The sequence below is a fragment of the Citrus sinensis genome, chromosome 7, assembly GCF_022201045.2.
Source record: "Citrus sinensis cultivar Valencia sweet orange chromosome 7, DVS_A1.0, whole genome shotgun sequence".
Taxonomy (NCBI): domain Eukaryota; kingdom Viridiplantae; phylum Streptophyta; class Magnoliopsida; order Sapindales; family Rutaceae; genus Citrus; species Citrus sinensis.
The window spans coordinates 26,353,341-26,379,273 of record NC_068562.1 but is presented as its reverse complement, the minus strand read 5'-3'; the positions used below and the strand labels follow the sequence as shown (position 1 = coordinate 26,379,273).

The 25,933-nt window shown below is 30.7% G+C and overlaps 1 protein-coding gene and 1 long non-coding RNA gene across 2 annotated transcripts; one reads left to right on the top strand and one right to left on the bottom strand.

The window, feature by feature from the left end:
- The first annotated feature begins 13,579 nt into the window (after window positions 1-13,579).
- LOC102629778 (uncharacterized) lies at window positions 13,580-15,856 on the top strand. The gene is made up of 3 exons (XR_003062855.2): window positions 13,580-14,245; window positions 14,681-14,749; window positions 15,666-15,856. It is a non-coding gene; the product is annotated as an uncharacterized LOC102629778 (long non-coding RNA).
- A 2,984-nt stretch (window positions 15,857-18,840) lies between these two features.
- LOC107175462 (premnaspirodiene oxygenase-like) lies at window positions 18,841-21,587 on the bottom strand. The gene is made up of 2 exons (XM_015526882.3): window positions 20,140-21,587; window positions 18,841-19,651 (listed from the first exon to the last, which is right to left on the bottom strand). The coding sequence occupies exons 1-2, from the start codon at window positions 21,052-21,054 to the stop codon at window positions 19,010-19,012; spliced, it is 1,557 nt and encodes a 518-aa protein (XP_015382368.2). The 5' UTR covers window positions 21,055-21,587; the 3' UTR covers window positions 18,841-19,009.
- Between the last annotated feature and the right edge of the window lie 4,346 nt (window positions 21,588-25,933).

The window sequence follows — 25,933 nt, the reverse complement described above, 5'->3', positions numbered from 1 at the left end:
CAAGGGAAGCTTTATTTATTAAAAAGGTTAGGGGGATATAATAAGCCTTAATCATTATGCAGTGCATAATGCTAATAAAAAAAATGCGCTAGAGCATTACAATAAAATCAAAGAAATGCGTGATAAAGCCAACACACAAAGCTTACAAGAATTAATGAAACCTATAAACAGGGAGACTATTATTTTATAATACTGCCATGTCATATGGCACATTATCCTTTTATTAGATCACTAAGGTCATCCTATAAAAATAATGATTAATTTATTGAGGAAACAGAAACTTCAAGATTGATAAAAGATAGAAAAATACAAGTTTTTGAATGTTTGAAATTTTATAGACAAAAGTCTCAATAAAAAAACTAAGATTTTATGGTCCTTCTATACTAATTCTAAATAACTTGAATTTTACAAAAATTATTAAATAAACTTGGATATTATTATATAATAAAATTCTACTAACAGAAATAAGGAAACAAAATAAATAGTACTCAAATCCAACTCTTGAGATAGCAAGCTTCTTCCTTGAGATCTTATCAATTTTTTGACTAAATTCATAACTAAGCTAGCTTTCGGATATGAATAGAAGAGTTAGGCTCATCAAAAGCAAGATAATGACAAAGATTTTTACAATTTTTCTTTCATCAATTTCTTTAAATTTCATGAATGTTTCGTGGTACTAATGATGTAAAAGTTCTTCTTATCCTACTACCACAATGAAAGCTGTGTTCCAAGTTTTTCAAACTACACCTATAATAAATAAAATTAAAGAGTCAAGTCAAGGCTTGGGTCACGTAATCAAGTAATTTTTAAATGGTTACGTAAATTGGTAATAACTGATAAACAATTTTTTTTTTAACTGCCGATATTTGTTATTTACGCAAATATATATGTTTTGCGCGGCTGATTTAGGAACCCCTGCAAAGTGGTGGCAAGGAATCAATAATCTAAGTTTCAAATTTCCGCAGCAAAACACATTTTCTTTTTTTTTTAATTGATTATAAATATAATCAATAATCTACAGAATACAAGAACGAAACTTCTTCTCTCTCTCTACAACTCTCTTTCTCTACTCGATGACCTCTGTTAATTAGTCATGATGATATTTACAAACACAAGCATAGAAAAACAACACAAAAATCAAAGTAAATGTAGGCACACAATAATTGGAGTATTTGTTTTAAACTTATTGTCATGTTTTTCCCTAAAAGATACAATAAAGTAACATTTTTTTAATATAAAATTTATTTATTTATCGTTTATTTTAAGCATCCATTAAATGACCTAATATATAAAGTATATAATTTATATATTGAGCATATAATGTCAATATTAGAATATATAAATGATAATTTTTTTATGAATTAAAGATTGTTCACAGTAATTATTAAAATAGATATTTCGTTGTGTAATTCTATATCTTTTCTATTTTTTTTTATGATGATTTTATCTTGATCGCGGAAGTAGAGATTCCAAGTTAATTCAATGCCAATATAATGGTTATATAAATGATTCCAACAATGAGACCTAACGATCATTTCCTTTGACATCCTTATGAAAAAAACCTCTATTCCAATCTGAAATATTTAAAAGCTAAAGTTTTCATAAAATGTACAGTGAGGACCATTATCTAATAAATCATGTTCATACATACAAATACAAGCAGAGAAAAACAAAATAAATAAATAAATGTGAGCACACAATAGTTGAAGTATTTATTTTAAACTTATTGTTATGTTAGTCCCTAAAGGCATGCAATAAAGTAACATTTTTTCAATATAATAAAATTTATTTATTCATTGTTTATTTTAAACATACATTATAAATGTGGACCATTAACGAATAAGTCATGTTCATGCTTACACAAGCATGGAAATAAATAAATGTGAGCACACAATAATTGGAGTATTTATTTTAAATTTATTGTTGTGTTGTCCCTAAAAGCATGCAATAAAATAATATTTTTTATTATAATAATATTTATTTATTCATTATTTATTTTGAACAAACATTATTAGACCTAATTTATAAAGTATGTAATTTATTTATTGAGCATATATTGTCAATCTTGTAAGATATAAATCACAAGTTCTTTATGAATAAAACATTGTTCACATGTCATTAATGAAATGGACATTTCATCATTTACGTAATTTTGTATCTTTTCTATTTCTCTAGTGCCTAATTTATCTTGCTCACTGAAGTGAAGATTTAAAGTAGAAAAGTTAGTTTGTTGTCAATATAATGGTCATATATATGATGCCAACAATGAAACTTAACAATCATTCCCTTTAGCATCCTTATAGAAAACCTCAATAATAAACTGAAAGATCTAGAAACTCAAGTGTTCATAAAATATGGAGTGAGGACCATTAACGAATAAGTCGTGTTCACACTTACCAACTCAAGCATAGAAGCACAAGCACAAATATTGAAATAAATGTGAGCACAGATTAGAGATCTATGAGGACTTCTCTTTAATATCTGTAACCGCTGCTTGAAATCGCTTTAGCGCTGCAACTATTTGCTACTTTCTTGAAATCCCATCTTCAGTGGCACATCAATCTTCAAACCCGACTAATCATTGCATCATTTCAAACCAACTTATGTAACCAAGAAGAGGAAGATCAATTCAAACCCGCTAACTAATATTATGTTTGTGTCGAATTGACAGGTCTTGTCACAAATTTTCACCCGACAAGCTAGGGGCCTATTTGATATAAGTAAATAAAATCTTTCTTTCCACAAGAAATTGGGGTAAAATCGATTATCCCGATGTTATTACCCCAATTTATAAATCTTGATTTTCATATTAAACCATTCAAAGTACATTTAAAAAATAAAATAAAGTAAAATAAAACCATACATAGTACAAAAAGGAGGGAGAGTTTATTGTTTATTATTATTTTTGAAATAATTTATTGAAGCCCACCTGCTTCTTTCTTTGTCAAGGATTAGTTTATTATTTTGGGATAAATACTCATGTAATCCATATATTTTGAGCTAAGTATATACAAAAAATGTTTTAAGACATCTTTACTGTTAAATATATTTCACTTATATCTTTACTCTCTTTTATTTTACAATAATATCCTTAGAACAGTGTTATTGGGGATATTAATGAAAATAAAAAAGTAATTTATCAAATTAACCTTAAATGTAAAATAAGAATTTGCATAAATTTTATAATTATTATTTTACTTTTAGAATTAATTTGGTAAAGTAATTTTTTATAAAATAATTATGAATAAGATTGTTATAAGGATATCATACATTACTTTTAAGTTGGCTAATATTAAGTTATTTTTAAATAATTATTAGTAAGTTTATTGCACAAGTATAAAAAATACTATTTCTTTGATCACTACAAGGAAAATGAAATTTTATAATAAAACTTTTAGTTACTAAAGATAAAAAATTATTCTCCTTATATTCTTTACGATGCAAAAATAAATATCATATGTCAATCCCAAAAGTACGTCAATTAGGTTCTAGCGACCAAAATTATTTTCATCATGTAAATTGTATATTTTTGTGATTTAACTGTTACCCCAAATTTAAGTTAAATGCATCATAAATTGTATTGAAATTTGTCAATTTAGAGGTTTAAAAATGTCATCAGTGACTCTATATCTTTGTCGTTGAAGTTTACGTATTGCAACAATATATTATTGTCTCTAGTTATTGTAATTTGTGACAATCTTTATAGATACATTTCGTAATTAATTTAGTCTCAAGTTTGTTTTAAAACCAACGTATTTTTTTATTTCGCAACTAATTACATTGTATTGAAAAAGTTTAGGTGACTAATCTCTCTCATCATTAAAAGAAAGCATTTACGATTACAATATTTAGTCATATAAATTAAAATCTTATGACAAAAAAAATTGTATCAAAAAAATGTTATTCTATGACTATTTATTTGCTGCAAAGTATTAGAGTAATATAATCTCATATGAATTTATTTATTATTTCACGATTTTTTATATCGTACTAAAAAAGTTCAAGTAAATAGTTTTGCTCCTTGTGACAAGCCGTTATTCGCAGCTGGAGCATGTAGTCATAAATCCAACAATTAATGACAAAAGAACTTCAAGTGAAAAATGTTATTAACATAAGTATAATTCATCACAAAGAAATCAAAAATATAAAAAGTATAAAAATCAATAATCTAAAAATAACATTCCATTATAAAAGAAAAACAAAACTAACATTACACGGAGGAAAATCGTTGCTGGTGTCATGAACGCTTCAACTTCGTTAAGTTTGTTCTTGTTCCTTAGTTTGCTGAGACATACTGCAGTAAATGATGACTTCGAACACTTGTCATTTGCTTCACAAAATTAAAGAATTTTCCCAGAATTGAAAAGTAAAATCATCTCTAACAAAGTTTGAAAAATTTCTCCAAACTCACTAACTTGGCTTCAATTTCCTTCACCGATTATATTCTTTGTTTTTCTTCTATTAGTTTCTCTTAGGTATTTTATCAACCAATTGATCTGCATAAAAATATTAAAAGAATGGAACATAGAATTTCGATTCCTAATTTCGCCAAACACCCAAAAAAAAAAAAATCTGAATTTCACTTAATCTAATCACAACTAAAGTAATCAAAATTAAATTAACTGAGTTGAAAATGCATACCATCTTCTCATTGTTATCAACCTGCACTTGGTGCAGGTCTGTTAATCTCTATATACACATAAGCCACTCACAGTCACTTGGTGAATTTCTCAAAAAGCAAATATGGCAGTGATACTCAAAGACATTTTCCGAATAACTGCTTCCAAATTGGTGACCAATAAGATCCAAATCTTCACAAAAAGAAGTATCAAAACTGCTACTTCTGATGTTCAAATCATTTCCATCGAAGCAATCAAAGCTTCATCTCCTACACCGAAACAACTCAGAGCCTATAAACTTTCATTGCCTGCTCAATTGTGTTCTAAACTTTACATGCCCATTGTTTCCTTCTACTCAGCCAATTGCAAACACCAAGATTTCCGGAAAAATTCCGATTTGTTGAAGCAATCTCTCGCAAAAACGTTAACCCATTGATAGCTTTTTAGTCGACTGTAATGATCATGGGGCTGCATTTATTGAAGCTAATGTTGGCTGTCATATATCAAAGTTTCTTCAACCGCCAGATAGGGAGCTGCTACAACAATTAATCCCACCTTGTCCCCAATTATCGAATTTAGAGATTTCTGAAAGAGCACTTTTGGCTGTCCAAGTAAACTTGCTCAGCAGTGGTGAAATGGCAATTGGTGTTTTTTTCCGAGTGGAGTGGCCGATGGTTCAGCAATCTTCGACTTGATGAAAACGTGGGGTGCTCGTGGGGTGATTAATGATAATGATAATATTTGCAATAACAATTTAGTTTTAGATTGCACCTTTGTTTCCACCGGTAAAGTTTTCGCAGCAGTATCAAATCCCAAGCCCACAATCTTCCCGCAATATTGTGTTCGAAAGATTATTGTTTGATGGCAAGAAGATAGCACATCTAAAGGAGAAGGTGAATAAAGAATTAGTGGGTAATAATTTTGATGACGGGTTACAAGCAACGGGTTTCGGGGTTGTTTCAGCACTTACTTGGGGTGCCTTCATTGCTGTAGCTCGTGAAAGAAAGAGGGAAATTGATAAGAAGTTGTATTATTATGCAGTGTATTATACTATGAATTTGCGTAACAAGATGAATCCACCAATATTTAGTACAAGAAGTGGTAAAACCAAAGAGAAGGGGAAGAGATGTGATGAATAGTATTGAGTATTTAGGTTTCATTAAGGATTTGTATGAAGCATGGGAAGATTCAAGGTCATTTCCTTTAATAGTGTGGTTGGATTGCCTTATTATGAAGTTGATTTTGGTTGGGGGAAGCCTGTTTGGTTTAGTCTCGGGCCCTTATCGTTTCCTGATCTTGCTATTTTGACAAACTCAAGTGACGGTGAAGGAATAGAATCATAGGCGGTAATGTCTAAGGAGGACACGGACAAATTTGAACCAGAAACTAGCATCATGGCTTATGCTTCCCCTAACCCCAGCATATTTATAAGGAAATAGGCAGCTAATTGTCTTTCTCTTGCTTTGAATAAAAAGAATTGTCTTCTAATTAGAATAATAATATGCTTACAAAATTGAGATTATTGTACAATGACTGTATCTTATTATTATCATACTTCTTTTTAAATAAAATCATGTTATGTATGCACACTTTTGATCAATGAAAAACCAACAGTCATATGATATACGGGGAAGACTGGAGGAGGAGAAGAAAAGGTGAAAAAAAAAATGTACATAATGCCTTTTGTTTTTAATCATATGTTTTGGTACCAAGGCACAACTATTGTATCATATTTTGCCATCAAATTTTATTAAAAAATCCACGTAAATAGTTGTGTTGGACAAGTATATATATATATAAAATGTAAGTTAATTCTGAATATGCGATATAAAATGTATGTGATGTCGTGTTGTCCGTGTTGCCAATTAGAGGAAGTTTCAGCGGCCCAGGGAGGGACTTATTAGGGTTTGGAGATTTGAATACAATTTTGAAGAAGAAGATCAGACGGAGACAAAAGGATAGGATGAAAAGAAATTGGAGCTCCATCTTGAAGAGGAGAAATTGGGCCATCGACTTCAAAACTTACTGTGATATATGTAAGCTAAATTGATTTTATTGATCTCTTATCACGTCTATGGTATTGACACACATAATAGAATTTTACGCATACAGAATATCTAAAGTTCTAAACTTTTCAAAAGGCATTCAAATGTACAAATAAGAGAGTGAACTAACTATAATTTAATAAATAGCCTTTTCTTACTATTATAGGCTTTGACTATACTAAACCCCCGAAATTTAGTTTAAAATCTTATAATGATTTAATAATAAAAAGAAAAATGAGTATACATTGTTGGGACCATCTAAGGTCATGCACGAGACCTTATTACCAGACATGATCTATTTATCCATCATTTTCCATTCTGATTGGCTTTTGAAAAGTCCAAGAGTTTCATAATATTATCTTTCAATTTTAGTTTAAAAGGTCCAAGAGTTTCATATCATAATCTTTCAAGTTTTAATTTGAAATCTACCGATTATGCTATCAAAATAAGTCAACTAAAAAAGTGCCAACATTTTGATGGCATGTTCAAATCGAACTATTCTGGTTGAAAGTTTGATGGTTCAAGCAGCACTCTCATTGCGTTGTGCATATTAAAAAATTTCTAAGGGAGAAAGATAATTAGATATGTTTCTCACATGTACTACTTGGATCCTATTATTTAATTATTCATTACCGTCCTAATGTTATAACTGAGGAAAGAGGATAGCAACACCCTCTTAGATTGAAGAAATGGTCACCGAGACCCTCTTCTTTTCATAAATGATTATGCAGATCCATTTTTAAGATATATGCACTATTTAGAAATTGTCATTCAAACCTTTTTTAGACACACAAACTCTTTTCTTTTTTTATTTTCCTTTTTGGGTCTCTTTTTTTTTTTTTTTTCCTTTTTGGGTTTAAAATAACCACGGATTCGCATAGAATCTTAAGGTTTGTCAAGAAAGAAAATTTGTGTGTCCCAAAAGTTATCTATGTAACCATTTCTAAAAATATAAGAGTTTATGTGACTATTAGACCAAACTATGAGAGTGTTGATATCCTTCTTCCAAAATTTAATAAACAAGAAAAATAAGATTTTTTATTCTTTTTGTATTATAACCTTATTGTCACTCAAATATATAATATTCATGGTATTGAATTTTATGTCATTTTTATACTGACCTTAGTGTCACTAAAATATAATATGTAAGTCGATGATATTGCTATTGATATACAGAAGTTAACTAGCATTGACTTTAATTTAGTCGTCCCTAGTTTCAAGAGGATGGCTTTGTCCATGTTAACAACTCATATATTTTAAGTGAGAGTTTTCAAATTAAAAAGTTCAAAAGTTGCATATGTAATTAAAAAACACTAGAGTTATTTAAAAAATAATATAATAAAGGGTTCCAAACTTAAAATCATACATGATGATAAGTTATTCGCAATTAAATCTGCATATACAATCTTTGTCTTTAGACCAACAAGAGTTTAGTCTATTAGTACATAGCGTTGTTAGATAGAATAAGGCTATTGCTTGAGAGACTGAAGTGACAAGCATTGACTTAAATTCTAGTAATAAATCCTAACTATGTACGTAGCATTACTCATAATTATGAATTTCTTTAGTTTATGTATTTCATCAATTGATTATTCCGGGCAAACAAATTAGTTTAAAATACTTTAATTCCTCTTACAATAGTGAACATAGTGTGCTTGATTTTATCTTTTTACAGCCAATGCCATAAATGGAATTCTCACTAAAAAAGGTTAGGTACAGAAAGAAGATAAGCATTTAAAATTTAGATTTTGAAATATCTGAATATTAGATATCAAAATTAATTATCATTAATGGCAATATATTATTAAGCTGTAATCCGATGCAAACAACACCATCTTATTTTCTATGAGCCATGGGACAGAGCAATGAACTTTGGCCAAATGAACCAATCACATTATTCCCAATGAACAATGTAAATTAATTAAATAATGTTATAAAATGCTATTTACTTATAGGTTTTGAAGGAATGAGAAACCTCACCCTCTAAATACCGATCCTTCTTTTGTTATTACTTGAACTTTTGTGACTGTCAATGCAAAATGTATTAAAAACCGATCCAGCTATGCGTAAGAGGCTAATTAGTCGTATTCTTAAACTTACCTTGCGAAATTTATTTACTCATTTTTATTTTACTTGAATCAATTTGTATGGTGTTCTACCATACCTTCCGACGGAGCATCGCCGCCATATCTTTTTCTCAAATTTAATTTAATGGAGAAAATCTGAGAAATGGAATCTTCAAATCACATATTTATGATATTACACTTTGAAATTCAATATAAAATCAAATTCGTTGTCACCTATTCTCTTCAGAAAGCAAAGAAAAAATGCTCTTTACTTGCTCCAACTTTTCTCTAGAGTACTCGAAATTCTAGCAAAAGATTTACAAAATAGATATGGTATTACAACTGCTGTCGTTTGCTCTGCCAAATTTTACATTTATCAGTAAGGATAAGTGTGCATTACTTAGAGCAAAAAATACATTGATGTTTAAAAAACATTCCAACGTTGAGAGAAGCAATCATTTATTTGAGTACTCATAATACCATCAACGGATCAGCGATTTACCAGACTTACAAGCTACAACCCATGCTGTGGAATCCCTCTATGGGGTTGATGCTTGGTTTCTTCTACCACGTTTCCTTTCATGTAGTGACTTTTGTTTAAGCCTATAGCTCACTACTGAAGTTTTGTAGGGCAATGGTGCTCGAATGCTGAATGATTCTCTTCAATGATGACCATGCCCTTGGAAACGATGGGTGGTTGATGAGACTCCAATGTTTTGATTACAAAAGCTGCTCTAATGGAAGCTTGCATTGTCATTTTACTTTTAAGTTGTGAGTTGAGTACTTGGCAGTAGTATCAACAAGTACTTGTTTTGAATAAAAGAGTTGTTAATTGGTTAATTATAATTCTTTTCTCTTGTTTATCTGTGATTTTTTTCTTTTATAAATTTTGCTCACCTTCTAACTTTTAAATAAAATAAATTAATTAATTAACATTTCACAAACAAATTATTCAAGAATTCCCACTTTCGCATAATATCAAGGGAACTTTATTTTTTTTCCAAAAAAGGGAACTTTATTTTTAATTAACATAGTAAGAAATTGATTTTTTAAATCCTCTATCTCACTAGAATTTATTCATGACTGGTCATTCAAAGAAAATACTAAAAGAAAAATATAATGACAAAAACAAAAAGAGTTAATTGGTTATTTATTAAATTGAGACCAAGCCCTTTCTGAATAGTTAATTTTGGATCACTCCCCTCATAAATTGATTATCTTCAAATCACCTCATTTCTTTTGAAAATCTCAATTTATTCTCCTTTTTATGGTTAAAAAAAAAGGATCATCAATTTAACCCCCTATTTTTCTTTATCTTTTGAACAAAAATAGGAGTAACTTGAGGTTTTGAAAGTAAATGAGTGATTTGAAATAATTAATTCACGAGGGGAATAATACAAAATTTATCCCCTGTGCGAATGGATTTATGTTCGGGGTGGTGATATTTCCACCCCACAAATTTTATAAACTCATCCCATTTTCAAAAAATTATTACAGTAAGTTTACATTATTTTTAAAAAAATCAAATTAAGAATAAATTTAAAAAAATTAATTAATTAAATCCATACTCATTTTTTTAGACTATTTTTCTATTATATTTTATCAATAAAGTTAGTTGATCATAAATTAATATAGCTATTTTACCTCATTGTGAAGGTACCAAAATATCTAAAAGTTTACTTCCAATAATTTCTTATACAATTTTTTTTTTATATTTTAATGATGTAATAGTAATTTATCTAATATTTATTTATTTTTTAAAGATTGTGGTTTTTTATTATATTTGATAATAAGGCTGCTTTAACACAAATTAATATGATTATTTTTAAAAATGACAAATGAAGGCATAGGCCAGGCTTTTCCTAGCCCAGGCCCAGTCTTGCGTCCATGTTATTAATAAGGGAGCCCCTATATTACAATTAATGTAACATACACACTCAATAACAACCACACAAATAATGGACCCACACAATTTGTGTGGTTGTTGTTGAGTGTGTATGTTACATTAATTGTAACATAACATTTGCCTATTAATAATAAGTCCAAACCCTTTAAAAACTATGAGTAGTTTGGTGGACCGGACTTGAGCCGGGCCTGGCTTCCACAAATTTTTTAAAAATAAATTTTTAATACAAAAATGCAAAAACGTCTCAACTAAACAAAAGATGAATACACTTCAGCCCTTTTCGAGGTTGATTTCATTAGATTCTTTAATAACCGTCATAAAATGCAAAAGTTTGATATCTATGGACCAATGTTCGCCGTTCTTTGCCAAAAGAGCAGCCTGAAAAACTCGATAATCTACACTGAGTGGGTTCGAGCGGTTGGAGCTGATTCGCACGGCTTCAAGTGGCTGGGTTCACGTCGAACTGGTGCTGGGTTCAATGTTGGCTGCTGCTGCTGCTGCAGTGGCTTCGTGAATCGTGGCGTTGTGCTGGCCGGGTTCGTTGGTGGCTGCTGCTATGGTGACTTCGCGAGGCTGCTCGGTTCGCGAATCGCTACTTCGCTGCTGCTGGTGTTGTTCGTGGCTGCTGGATCCGGTGATGATTGGTCGTGTGGGTGCTGCTGCCGTGCTAGTTTTGATCGGTTGGGTGATGGCTGCTTGAGAGATGTGTAGGAAGTGCACACTGCACAACATTTAATTTTCGAGATGTTTCTTTTTTCTTTTTCTTTTTTTCTTTCTTTTGAGAAGAAATGCAAATTATGAAGAAATTTGTGCTTTTGGCGGCGAGTATAGAGTTGCAAATTCAGTATTCCGATTAGACAAATCTCCATCAATCTAAAACTCAGACGATGATGGCTGCAATTGTTGCGCGGCTCGTGGGCGTCAGGGAGTGAGGATGCTTTTGATTTTGTTATTTTGTGTTTTCTTTTATTTTTTTTTTCCATTTAAATTTATATATTTTCTGCAAAGGCCCTAAACCAGGCCCAACATTTATGGGCTACATTTTTTGGAGCCCATATCTGTGACTTTGTCATGCGGGCTGAGCTTAAAGTCTGCGGGCTTGGGCTGGGTCAGTCCGGATTTTTTTGTTAACCTTAATTATTTCACCCTTGTAAGATAAAAGTATCAAAACATTTAAACATTTACTTTAATTATTTTGATATAGTTTTTTTTATATGGAATGATGTATAATAATAATTTATTAGTATGATTATTAATATTTCACTAAATTAACAAGATACAATAAGGACACGTGGATTATTGAAAATGATTAAATTATATATTAAATATGTTAAATTATAAAATATAAAACTAAAGTAATTTGGTTATTTTATATTATAAGGGCACAATAGTCAAATTATACTTATTTTAAAGCAACCGTGAATAGTTAATGATTGTTAAAAGACTAGGTCTGGAAAAAAAAAGTATTATAAGACTGATTTAATTGATTAATTTTTCAAACTTATTATCAATTTGTAATTCTATAAAATAATGTGAATTTATTTTAGTTATTTTATGGAGGTGAGGTGGATTTATAAAAATGGTGGGGTGGAAATATCCACATCCTTATATTTGCATATTTTTACTCTTTTTTCCCTTATTTCACATCCCACTCGATGCATAAACACCAATTAAATCCTCTACGGGATTGATTTGACCTCTTGTTTTCAGTGCAATAGCCAAACCAACTCTGCTTATTCCCTAAAAGATACAAAAGTTACTTTCTCACTAATTGTTATTGTTATGATATTAAAATAAAAATAATTAATAATATATAAGGCAAGACAAATGATGATTTGCTTTTTGAAAGAATTCACTTTGTGGGGTGGAAAATTTTTTTTTTAATTGTGTTTATATTTCATCCCAAGTTCTGATGGGTTTTGTCGCTATGTTTTAGTTTTTCCTTTAGTGAAATAAAGGAAAAACTAAAGTCTGATTATGTTCATGCCATAAATTTGATTAGTACAAATGTTACAAACTTCCTCAAATTCTCTCAAAATGCAGACATGGATTTTTAGACTCAAAATTGTGAAAAGTATGTAGAAGTTGAATGACACTAGGTTTGAAATTAAAACATGATGGATTAGGAGAAAAAAATTATGCATGATGTTGCTTCTATTCTAGTAAGATTCATGAAATCTCTAAGTGTCCTAGGTTGATCATGAATATTTTGTAGTGCTTGGTTATCCCCTTGCACTGAAAAGTTATCAACTTCGTTGTCTATCATGTCTAAGGGTAGTGAAGGTGATCTTCTAATTAATCTGTCACCATTAGTACGAGACCAACATCTCATACAATGCTAATGATGTGTGAGTGTGTGTCAAATTAAGTGAAGACAATGATGTACAATCAAATGAGTAATGCATGAAATATGAAATAAAAATTGCACAAAATTAAAAAATGTAAACAAACTAAAAATTAAATAAGCAACAATAAGAATCTACAAAAATAAAAATAAAAAATAAAATGAAAATTATTAAAATAACTCAACAAGCGATATTGCAAAACTAAGAATTTAAATTAATTAACTAAACATAAAATAATAACACATCCACAAAATAACAATGTAGGCGGTATTATAAAATCAGTCATTAAAAAAATAAAATTTTTTAAAAAAAGAAATTATAACGAGAAATAGAAGGATACACTTACCTCAAGATGTAAAATTGACTTTTAAAAATTATCAACCAATTAAGCAATCAATTTAAATTTAATCCTTAATTATATGTTTCAAAGTGGAAAATCCAAGTCCATTTAGTCCACAATCTCTAAAAAGTTCAAGTTCATTTAGCCCACAATGTAATATACGCACTTGGACTTTCTTAATAAAGTGCCGATTTTTATTTTCCTCTTCTCTATTAATTTTTAATTTCGTCACTATAGTTTAATTGGGATAAATTGAGCTCGATTACACGCGTCGATGGCCGGATTTTATTTTTATCACGGGTCCGAATTGAGCTTAATTTGTATTAAGCTTAAAAAAAAAAAAGGGGGCAGAATTGTATAATTGGAAAGAGGGAAACGGGTTTTCCATTTTAGAGAGAAAGAACCCGAGAAGAGAGAGAAAGATAGAGAGAGAAGTCAGACCCGTTGACCCGAGAACCCAACCCAGTAACCCGCGGATTAACCCGACGATTTCTCCCAACTCCAGCCACTTTACCGGCCGTGCTTGGTACCGATCTGAAGCTTGGAAGCAGACCGTCGTATCCCTGCTGTTATCGTCGCCGGAAACTGGCCAGAACGCCGGTGATCGAGCTCGAAAAGTCGCGGCTTCGACCCGTTTTCGTTGCCGTTGATCCCGCCGGAGTTGTGACGCGCCACCACTTGGAACTGGTTCCTCACATCCCCAGCAACATTTCCCGACCAGCCATGACCGCCGGGGACGCCGGGAACTCGCCGAATGATCTCCGAAAATTTGCGGAACTTTGGAACTTCGATCCGCCGCCGGTAGCGCGCGTGGCGACTCACGGCCACCACCGTTGGATTCACCGAGGTCGGAACTAGCAGACCTAAGTTCCCCATCGTCGTTGACTGAAGTCCGGTCACCGTTGACCGGCAAGGGGCAATTCGGTAAATTCATGGACTTTTGGGGGTGATTGTGTAATTTTATGTAAATAATGGACATTTTGGTAATGTTGGTTGAGGGCAGTGAAGTAATTTGTGATTTTAAGGGTAATTCGGTGATTTAACTCGTTAAGGACATTTCGGTAATTTTACGAACCGAGGGTAATTTCGTAATTTCGGACAATGTGATTAATTTATGTAATCTGAATTGAGGACAATATGGGTATTAACGAATATGAGGATAATTTGGTAAAATCATGAAGTTTGAGGATAAGTTGGTAAAATATTGATGTTGGGGGTATTTTGGTAATTTTGGCCTATAGGGGCATTTTGGTAATTTTATACATGCAGGACTAGTTTATCGTTAATAGATTTTTGTTTCGAGATTTATTATATTAATTGGTTTTTACGGAGAATAATTATGGTGTTTTTCGTGATTAGGAGGATCCGCATCCGCGAACGAGAATCTACCCGCGGACGTTGTTGATACTGAGTCTAGACATCATCACTGTGAGTGGAATATACAAAACCTATTTTCATAATATATGCTGATTTTCTTATATAGTACAGTATGTTTGAGAAATAAATGTTTAATGCGTTGATTTAATGATTTTCCAGCGAATTGATTTTTATTTATGTGTTGATATTTATTATGATCGAGAATGAGTTCGATTTATGATTTTCTTATCGTTTTTGAGTAAAAGCATGATATTAGAATTGAGCAGATTTGAGATATGTTGAATAGAAAAAAAAATGAGATTTCAGATGGGATCATATGTTTACTATTAGTTTTGAAATCATTAGACAGTACATTTCCCTCCAGATACAGAGATACAGATAAAAAGAGATACAGAAAAAAGATACAGATAAGATGAGATAGAGGCCTTTGGGGCCCGTCGGGACACACATAGAGGCTTTGGGCCGTGTGTTCGGGCACTTTTGCCTTTTGGGGGCTTATGCATGCACAGTACAGATATATGAGATAAGAGATATGAGATATGAGATATGAGATATGAGATATGAGATGAGATCGTCCCCATCTATCCGTTGTGGCTCCGGGGCGTGACGTTACCCAGATAGTGCGTCATTGCTTGGGCGTTGTAGCCCGGATATGATCAGATTATCCCCTAGGTACTTGTTTGATGACAGTTTTTAGTATTCAGTATTTGATATGAGTATGGTGATTTCATCGATTTTATGCAGATTTATTATTGCAGTTATTCAATTTGAATTAAATGAGTTTATGATATTTTGAGAAATTGACTTGAGAATTGATTTACGAAATTGAAATTGATTTAAGAAAAGATTTGAGAAAGATTAAATGATTTTGAATAATTTATTAAAGTATCAGCACCTACTATCCACTCACTGAGCTCACTGAGTTTTATACTCACCCCTCTTTTATTATATTCCCCCCCCCCCACAGGAGATTTACAGGTACATCAGTCAACCCAGTAGTGAACGTTAGTTTGATATTGTGGTCACGTGATGGTGCTAGAAGTCGTGGATTTTATTATTATATTCGAAATTTGTGTTATTATTTTATGTTATTAAGGATAATCGTTGTATTTTAATATTCGGATGATTTTGGTGATATTTGATAAGTTGATTTGAGAAGTTGGTTATGGAGGATGTTTGGTTATTAAATTATTTCGGGAGTGTTATTTTGTCATTTGCAGGGTTGGATATGTTTTATTTATAAGGGAGACTCTGCCGAAATTTTTTTATAGATTTGTTATTAATTCGATTTTACGAGTTTAGATAGACTCGCCCTGGGGGAGGTTGCGGGGCGGGTCGTTTCACACAATGTTCAAAAGTCCAAAGAGTAAGTCACAATTCATACATCCAAATTCCAATTTCATATAGGGACTGATTTGTAAGAAATTTTAGGCCAAAATAAAATTTTCATAAGCTTTATGGTAGTATACTAATTTCAAGAGAAAGAAGGGAGCTAATTGAAATTTTTTAAAAAGGGAAAAACACTAGAATTAAGCAAAGGAATGATAAAAAGATAAATAAAGAGCAAAACTAATAAATGAGAATAGAAAATAAAAAATAATAAAAATGAAATTGATACCAAATTTAGAAAATTCTATAATAACGAAGTAAAAAACTTAACATGATTCAAAAGTGTTGATTACTCCAAAGTATAAGGGTGTCCAATTATAATATAACCCGTTGAGTCGGAAGTCGAACCGCAGGAAATTTATAAATCTAGTAATCAATTATTAAATAAAAATTAATTGCATAAAAAGAAATTAATAGAGACTAATCTAGAAAATACAAAGGTTACAAGATCCACTCTCGGTTTTTAAATTATGGTCAAAATACTCTCTCATATTTATATTTTGCATTTTTTTAGCTAGTTAATTACTATGCTGTTTAATTCTTAATTGGTCATCTGTATGGATAAATATGAGATTAAGTACCTAATGTGTCAAAAATATATCGGAGTGTCAATATTATGTCTTAATTCAATATAGATCCAAGAGAATTTAGATTTATAAATTAACATGATATAAAAATAACTAATGAAGAAAACAAATACGAATTATAATCATATAACAAAATAAAATAAACTTTAACTAGTGTGGTTGGAGCCTGTTTGGTTTAGTGTTGGACCCATGTCATCACGTAAATTCGCTATTTTATCAAGCACAAGTGATGGTAAAGGAATAGAAGCATTGGTGGTAATCTTTAGGGAGGATATGGACAAATTTGAACAAGACCGTAGCATCATGGCTCATGCTTCATCTAACCCTAGCATACTTGTAAAATAGTGGTAAGGAGTCAGCTTCCGGCCTAGCATAAAAATTCGAGATTATAGTCCAAGAGAAGTTCACAATGCTGTAAACCGTCTTTTTCATTATTTTACAACATTGTAATTAAACTCGTCACGTAAAATTTTCATAATAGCAAGAGACTTTATTTATTTTAATTATCTTTATAAACTTGATGTCGAATGCTACTGCATGTAGCTAATTGAATGGTTGTATAATAAATATCATTTATCTCTATTATAATCTCTAACAATTATTGGTCTTTCGAGGTTAATTAGCTAGGGTTAGAACAAGTGAAAAGAAATGCTAAATGAAATAAATTTGAGTTGGACAAACATATATACGAGTCATTCGTGTGACATATGGATCCCAATTTTCTTCTTACTTATTCTTTCCCTGTCTCCTGATTTTTTTTTTTAACAAGCTCTATTTGTACAAATATCTGAACGGTCTAAGATCAATAACAGTTACACACAAATATCTAAAACTAAACTTATTGGCCTCCACACACTTCTAGCTTTACTCTTTCAAAAACAGTAGACACTACGCAACCATGTACGTGCTATATATATCTTCAATGGGCTCTGAGAAATCAGCCGTTTCATTCACTTCTTAGAGAAATCTGCCAAAGGGGATAAAGAATCAAGATTAACAACGCATAAAATAAATCACACACCATGCAACAGAGATACAATAATTTATATCCGCTACAAGAAATCTGCATTATGACAGCATGTGAAAAGTGCTGCAAACGTTGTTATGAAGAATGCTGTAAAAAGACGCAATACTTCTGAAGCATTTCTTTTACTGCAGAATCCATAATATTGCACCAGCTATGGAAGACGGCAACTACCTGAACAATGCGAAAATAATGATATTGAATCCAAGCACGGATATTATCAGATTAATCAAACTTAAAATTCATCTGTAGAATGTCAACATTGAAACACTATTTCCCTTCTTTTTATGGATCATTCAGCAGTCTCACTGCAAAATCAACAAACATTATCAGAACATAAACAATTTCATGCCCGTTCAAATACTAGGAACAATATTAATATTCAATACTAGCCGAATGTTGCCTTTAATATTATGAATTAACAAAATTATTGATCATTACATTCGTCATCAAATCCAGGCTTTAGGATGGCTTACAGACCATCGGTAATTGCATCTATCTTTTTCCTATGAGATGGAAAATAGTACAATAATTAAAATTACTGTGCAAAATTAACGTTAATAGTGAATAAAGCTGCTCACAGATATGGGGAAAGCTGTAAATAACTACAGAACCATGTTGTGTAACACATCCACATTCTATCAAAACAAAACTGCTCTCAATTGACAAATTGATAAAATCAAAAGGTAAAGAGCTTGGGTGATTTAAGCTATTGACTAACAGGCGTTCTTAATCGGAGATGAGTTACAACTCATCTTTCTGTAATTAGAAATTTAGGAGATTAGAGAAAAGTAATGAGGAAAAACAATATTGTGAAATGGGTGGAACATGTTGAGATAATTTTGGGTAATAATTAATAAAGCTCAAAATAGAAAATAAGCAACAAAATGTTTTTTATTATTATTTTAATATTTTATTGTTTTGGCTCCTCTAAAGTTTTTTCATTACGACAAAATTTTCTTTTAAGAAGAAAGAATGGAAGAATTTCTAAAAAGACGGTATATAGGTTCAATGATACTTTTGAAAGTCAAAATTGAAGTCAGGCACTTAAAATTGTAGATTTTGAAATATCTGAAGATTAGATATCAAAATTCATTATAGTTAAATTTGATTGATATACATCTTCCATTAACATATAGCATGGCACGCTGGGATCCGGAGAAATATGCACAAACTAGTCTAATATCTTTCACTTGCTAAGCAAAATTACAAAACCATTTTCAATGGCCATAAAATACAGCTAATATTATTTGGCTCACACATTCATCTTATACATTTCACATAATAAATTAAAATGCAAGTAAAATATCATCAGAGTTGATGATCGTTATCAGGCGAGACAGGAGTGGCAAGTAAGCACAAATCATTTTTCCTTGAGACAATGGCTCCAAAAGCCTCACTCATGTCAAGATCCTGCGATGCAATTCCACCAGGGAGTTCCCATTCAAAATTATAGAGAAGCTGAGCGAGAGGCAGCTCAATGTTAGCTAGACCAAATGCTATGCCTGGACACATCCTCCGTCCTGCCCCGAATGGAATAAATTCAAAGTCATTTCCCTTGAAATCGATCGAATTGTTGCCTCCGTTACCATTAAATCTCTCAGGTACAAAATTCTCAGCTTCATTCCAGTACTTAAAATCTCTTCCAATAGCCCATGCATTTACTACAACTCTGGTCTTTACAGGAATTTCATAGCCTTTTATCTCGCATGCCTCCCTGGTCTGTCGTGGAACTAAGAGTGGATTTGGTGGGTGCAATCTTAGAGTTTCTTTGATGATCATTTTCAAGTAATTTAGTTCCTGAATATCTGCCTCCGAAATATTTTTATTTCCCTTGAGTGCTTCTCTTACTTCAGCCTGTGCCTTCTTCATCACTCCAGGGTTTCTCATCAACTCTGACATTACCCATACTGTCGTTGTGGCAGCAGATTCTGTTCCCCCAGAAAATATGTTCTAGAAATTAAAAATATTGGATGTTAAATAATTTTGTTTAATAAATTAAAACCTAAAATGAAAAGTTATAGGAAAAATGACAGATGATTTGACAAAACGGTAATAGAAACCCTTAATTTTTTAACGGCAATCACATGTGAACTCCTTCTTTAGCAATTATGCATAAATGGAATACAATTACGTAACTAGTGCGTAGTCAAATGGTATATTGTTATTAAAGGGGTTTATGTTACCATTTTAAAAATAAAGGACATCTCTAACTATTTTTTTTTTGTTTTTTATAAAATGGTAGAATAGTAGGAAAAATCTAAATTGAACTTTTAAACCCTACTCTCAGGATTTGAACTCGGCAATTAGTTAAAGAAAACTACTTGAACACCACTTAGTTAAAGCCCTGGAGGCATAAATAGTGATTCAATTAAGAAAAAATGAAGTCATTTATTTATATGCTGATTTTTATTTAAGAAAACAAACTTATATATACTAACCCAAATAATAGATTTGATGTTTTTGGTAGTAATAGGAAACCCCAAACTGCTGGTCTCTTGAAGCCTTAAGAGCACATCAACTAAATTTTCTTCTCCAGAAGCAGAAGCAGTAGCAGTAATTTTCTCCAATTTCATGCTCTCCCTACGCTGGTTGATTAGATTATCTAGGATCTTGTCTGCTTTACCATGAAGCTTCAATATCTTAGCTTCCATCCCGCTAAAAAAATGAATAAATTTTAGCGAAGGAAACACTTCTACCAAAGAAAAACCTCCAGCCAGTTTGCATATTTCTTTGTCTAGTGATACAAACTCATCTTGTTGCTCAAATCTGCTCCCGAATGCAGCCCTGAAAGTCACTGTGCTTGTGAACGAAACCATCATTTTAGAGAGATTAATTGGTTGAGAATTTGAAGTTGCAGACGCGGAGCGAATGGATTCAATTAGATTCAATGTCTCATCTTCACGAATATGAGCAAATGACTTGACTCTTTTGTTACTTAGCAGCTCCAAAGCGCACAGTTTTCTCATCTGCCTCCAATAATCACCAATAGGTGCTGACACAATAGGCATGCCAGTTTTCTCGTACAAAACCTTGAAGGCTAGAAATTCTGGCCTATCCGCGAAGGCCAGATCATGTGTCTTCATAACCTCTTTGGCTAACTCCGCAGAAGAGATTACAACCATCGATATTTCTCCCAATTGAAGTTTAATTATAGGCCCATGTTTTCTAGCTATTTCTTTGAGAACATGGTGTGGCTGCGAGCCTATCATGTTGTGCAAGTTGCCGATAAGAGGAAGTTTCAGTGGCCCAGGGAGGGATTTCGTATTAGGGTTTTGGGATTGGAATACTAGTTTGAAGAAGAAGATTAGACAGATGACAGAAAAGGATAGACTGAAAAGAAACTGGAGCTCCATCGCGTGGAGAAAAAGAGAAAAAGAGAAAAAGAGAGGAGAAATTATCTTTCTAGGATGTATGTAAGCTAAATTTTCTTGATCTCTTCTTATCAAATATCGTATTCAAACTCAAAAATTGAAGTTTATGTATTGGAAAATGACATCTAAACTCCCAAAATTTGCCCAAATATAGAAACAAGAGACGGTTAATTGCTATGATTTCAAAAATAAACATATAGATCCCTGTTCATCTTTTCACTATAACTCCTTTTCTTATAGCTACATGTCGAAAATGATAGAAGAGTTGAAATTGGGCCATGGACTATAAAACTTGCCGGAATATATATAAGCTAAATTAATTTTATTGATCTCGTATTGTATTTGACATTAGACGGCGACGTCAAGTTTCAATGGTAAAAAGTGGTCACTCAAAGACTCATGTTTTAGGTTCGAGCCTCACTAATGTGTGTGAGTTAATTAAATAAAAAAATATAAATTGTAAAAATGAAAGTTGATGCACCGCGAAAAAGACATCTAAACTCCCTATAAGATTTACTCAAATATACAAATAAAATATACAAATTGTACTTGACACATAAAATGAAAGTTGATGCACCGCGAAAAAAAAATCTAAACTCTCTATAAAATTTACTCAATTATACAAATAAGAAATACTATTTTAAAGACAACTATTTTTTTTTACTATTATACGCTTTTATTATACAAACCCCTGAAATTGATTTTAAAATTTCATAAAAATTTAACGTACATATAATTAAATTTTATAGTAATTTTATTTACTATAAAAATCTAAAGTCAGTCTTTGGCGAACAAATCCTAATATTGAATAAAATTATTTATTTAGGGATACTTTTGGATTGTTGCTGCTTATGAAATAATCCACTTCTGCAGTGCTGATGAGATAACAAATAAGATAAAAAGAAGTTAAATATTTGTTCAACTAAATTACTGAGAGTGTTATGAATTTCAAAAATAGATTATCTGTCCCACTCCCACAAGTTTAATAGAGTTTTTCAGTCCCACCTTGACTCATTGAAAATTGATACACTTTGTTAATTACAATGGTTCAATGCATACGCATGTGAAAACAACATGATCATTTGACTTCCACAGAAACATACAAAGGAAGCTTCCGTTTGATTGAAATGAATCAACGATTATTTTATCCGAATTTTATGATAACAAATATACAGTAATAATTGATGGTTAATGATAAAGGAAAATGAGTATACACTGTTGGGATCATCTAAAGACACGCACAAGACTTTTTTACCAGAAATGATCGATCTGTCCTTCATTTTCCCTTCTGATTAATTTTTCAAAAGTCCAAGAGTTTCATATTATAATCTTCCAATTTTAATTTGAAATTTATCAATTAAGCTATTAAAATAAGTCAATTAAAAAAGTCCCAACCTTTTGAAGGGACGTTCAAATCAAACATTTATGGTTGAATTAAGTTTAATGGTTCAAGTAACATTTTTTTTTTCTCTCTTAGAGGCTTGGTTGAATGGTTTTCAAATAACTTTATTTAGAGAACTTCTATAAAACATTAGAAATAATACAAATAATTAATGTATGTATGAAACGTGTAGTTGAATTTTATATAACCACCAATTGCGTTCTGGTTCTTCAAACTAAATACACATATGTCATAATATTATTTATTTGTTGTTTGGCTAATATGATACCTCGGAATATTCTAGAATTTCTCATTTATTTGACTGGTCACCTGAAAGAGACAAGGGGATAAAAATTCATTTGGACTTTACTCATCCCTAAACTTTATTTAAAAAATAAAAGTCCAGTTGTTCAAGCAGCAATTTCACTGTGTTGTATATTAGAAAATTTCAAAGGGAGAAAGATAAATATTTATGTTTCTCACGTTTGCACTTAGGTCCCTAATTTTTTTAATTCTCGGTACAACCCCAATGTTAGAAAATGTAATAATTAAAAAAAAAGTTTTTTTTTAATTCTTTTTCTATTATAACATTGTTGTCAATCAAATATATAATTTGCATGCTATTGAGTTATTGGTCTTTTTCTATTATAACCTTAGTGGCACTGAAGACGATGATGTTGCTTGAAATATATAGAAGTTAACGAGTATTGACTTTAATTGATTTATTTCTAGTTGTAAGTTGATGGTTTTGTCCATGTTAACAACTCATATATTTTAAATGAGAATTTTCAAATTAAAAAAGTACATAAGTTTCGTATATATAATTAAAAAATAATAGGGTTATATTCATAGTATGATGATAAATTATTTGAATTATAAATATATGTTGTCTTTTTTTTTTCTTTTTTGACAAGTAAATGGATTTTCTTAAGACTTAAAGACCAAGAGTTTACTATTGTAGTATGGTAGGCATTATGGTAGTAATAATTTGAGGGGGAAATTTTATTAGATAGAGTAAGCCTATTGCTTGATAGACTAAAGTAACAAGCATTGGCCTTAATTCTGGTCATTGTTCATATTTCCTAACTACATTTGTAGCATTACTTATAATTAGTTTAAGCTTATTTATTATTATTGAATAAAATTAACTAGTATATTTAGTGCAAGCACCAATAATTTGTTGTTATTTTCTTTTTTGAATGACATTATACTCTACTGCTATTTACAATTAGAATCCTATTAAAATCTTGTCAACCAACTCTATGATGGTAGAGCTTAGCTATATGGTCCCAAACTCATTGGATCTACTTTTAAATTTTTTGAAGAAAATCAACCTACTACGTAAATGAGAGGACTCCAACCCTCAACCTCAAGAGTGAAGTAAGGTGATTCCCACTTGTCAACCATAAGATAATTTACAAATTTATCAGTGCGTAGTACTTCTCATACAAGATTTCTTGCTTTATTAGTTTACGGAAGATACATTAAAAATGCTTTTCTTCTGAATAAGTTTTGGTGCCGTTTGCATATTTTGTTGGCAGTTATCGTAAAAGCTCTAATCTCGACCGTCGAGTTCCATATTTCGTATACTCACTTCAAAACTAATAAATTCTGTAAACAAGTCACCATAGAGTAATTGTCATGCCGCTAGCATTGTCCTGCAAATTTCCAATAATAGCATCATAACCCGTAAGCGTGATTTCAAAGAATATTTACAACGTCTTAAAGACTTAAACTAGCAAAACAAAAAGCGCTTGATGATTCCTGCAAACATCAATCGAACGAGAATTTGTTTTTAAATAAAGAGAATCAAATAAGACTTAGGAAGAGAGAAATAGGTGGCATTAGATGTTTTGTTTGAATTCTAAATAGAACTAAATGTCTGAATTCTGAATTGAACTAAATGTCTAAATTTGAATGATATGTTTGTTTTCTTATCTGAATTGCTAAAAATAAATATTAAACTGTTTATTTTTTCAACTTAAAAAATTTAAAAACTAGTATTTTTACATTTATGTCCTTACAAATTATAATGTAAAGATAATACATTATCAATATATAAATTATGCTTAATTTATAGAACCTTTTATATTCTAAAATAGTATATGTTAATTAATTTTATCACGGTTTATGATCTTTTCATATGAAAAATATTTATAAAAAATTATGAAGATAAATAAAGCTAATTTGAAGAAAATAAAAGGATAAATAATAATAGTCAACTACTATATTATCACAAGTTAAATTTTATTTAGATAATGATAAAAATTAATTAATTAGATAGGTATTTTTTGAGAATATCTTTCAGTGAGATCATTTAGAGTTTTAAGATTAAGAAAACAACTAAAAAAAATATTTTAATAATTTAATGACTTAACGACTGAAAATTTTCATTAAGTTAAAATACAAATAGACTTAATGGATTAACTGACTGTACGTCAATTATATCATTAAGTCAAAAAGCAACCCCCATAATTAGCATTGCTTCTTGAAGAATTATACAACGAAGAATATAAGACAAAATGGACATGAAAAGGGGACCAAATTAGTAGATTTTGGACACATCACGCATGGAAGCTATTGATGAAAATAATCAGACAATGATAGCAACAAAATTATAAATCAAAATAATTGATTATTATCTCTATCTTTTTAAATCATTATAAATATTGATTAATTATCATCAACATTGATTGACTCAATCTTAAAATATGAATCAAATTACCAAGTATCATATCAACTGTATAATTTTTAGTTTTATTTTTTAAAAATTATATAAATTCATATTATAATCCAGTACTTAATAGAACTTTTACTCAGTTTTTAAGGATATATTTACATCTGTCATATTTTGCAATTAATGGTTATTGTTTGGGGTCTAGCTACTATCCAACCGTGATTTGGTACTCCATTTTTTGTCTTTTTGTGATCCAACCATTAGATTCAACCCAAGAGTTGCAAAAGCTATTGTAAGGATTTAATTACTTGGTCATTAATGTTGCGGCCCCTCATTTTTCTAAAAATTATAAGGAAAGGTTAGTTTTCAAAATTTTTTCACATAAGTCCATTAAAAGGTTTTATTATCTTTAAAAGGATCAATGGCAACTTAGTAAATAAACATAATTAATTATTAAAAATATAGATGGATTATTTTAAGTTGCTATAATACTCTCCACATCCATTTACTTAAAATACAAATTGGATTACAATATTGTTCTCTTGTGTTTAGTTTAATGCATGATTGGACAAAGTTTTATATAAGTTTTGACAATATTAAAATTAAAAATAAATAAATATTAAATAAGTACTTGAACGGTAATTTAAGTTTTATTATAGAGTTTATAAATGCTATTTTCAAAATAATAGATTTCTATATGCAACTTTGAAATTATGTAAAATTACTCATACCTCATCACATATATGGAGCTGAGATAATATTTAGAAAAATATAATCTCAATTATTTACTTAACATGAAAATG

Coding starts and splice junctions, on each gene's coding strand:
- LOC107175462 (XM_015526882.3), bottom strand. CDS start 21,054: ATGGAGCTCCAGTTTCTTTTCAGTCTATCCTTTTCTGTCATCTGTCTA. Junction 19,652..20,139: donor ACATCAAATCTATTATTTGG/GTTAGTATATAT, acceptor TTTAATTTCTAG/AACATATTTTCTGGGGGAAC.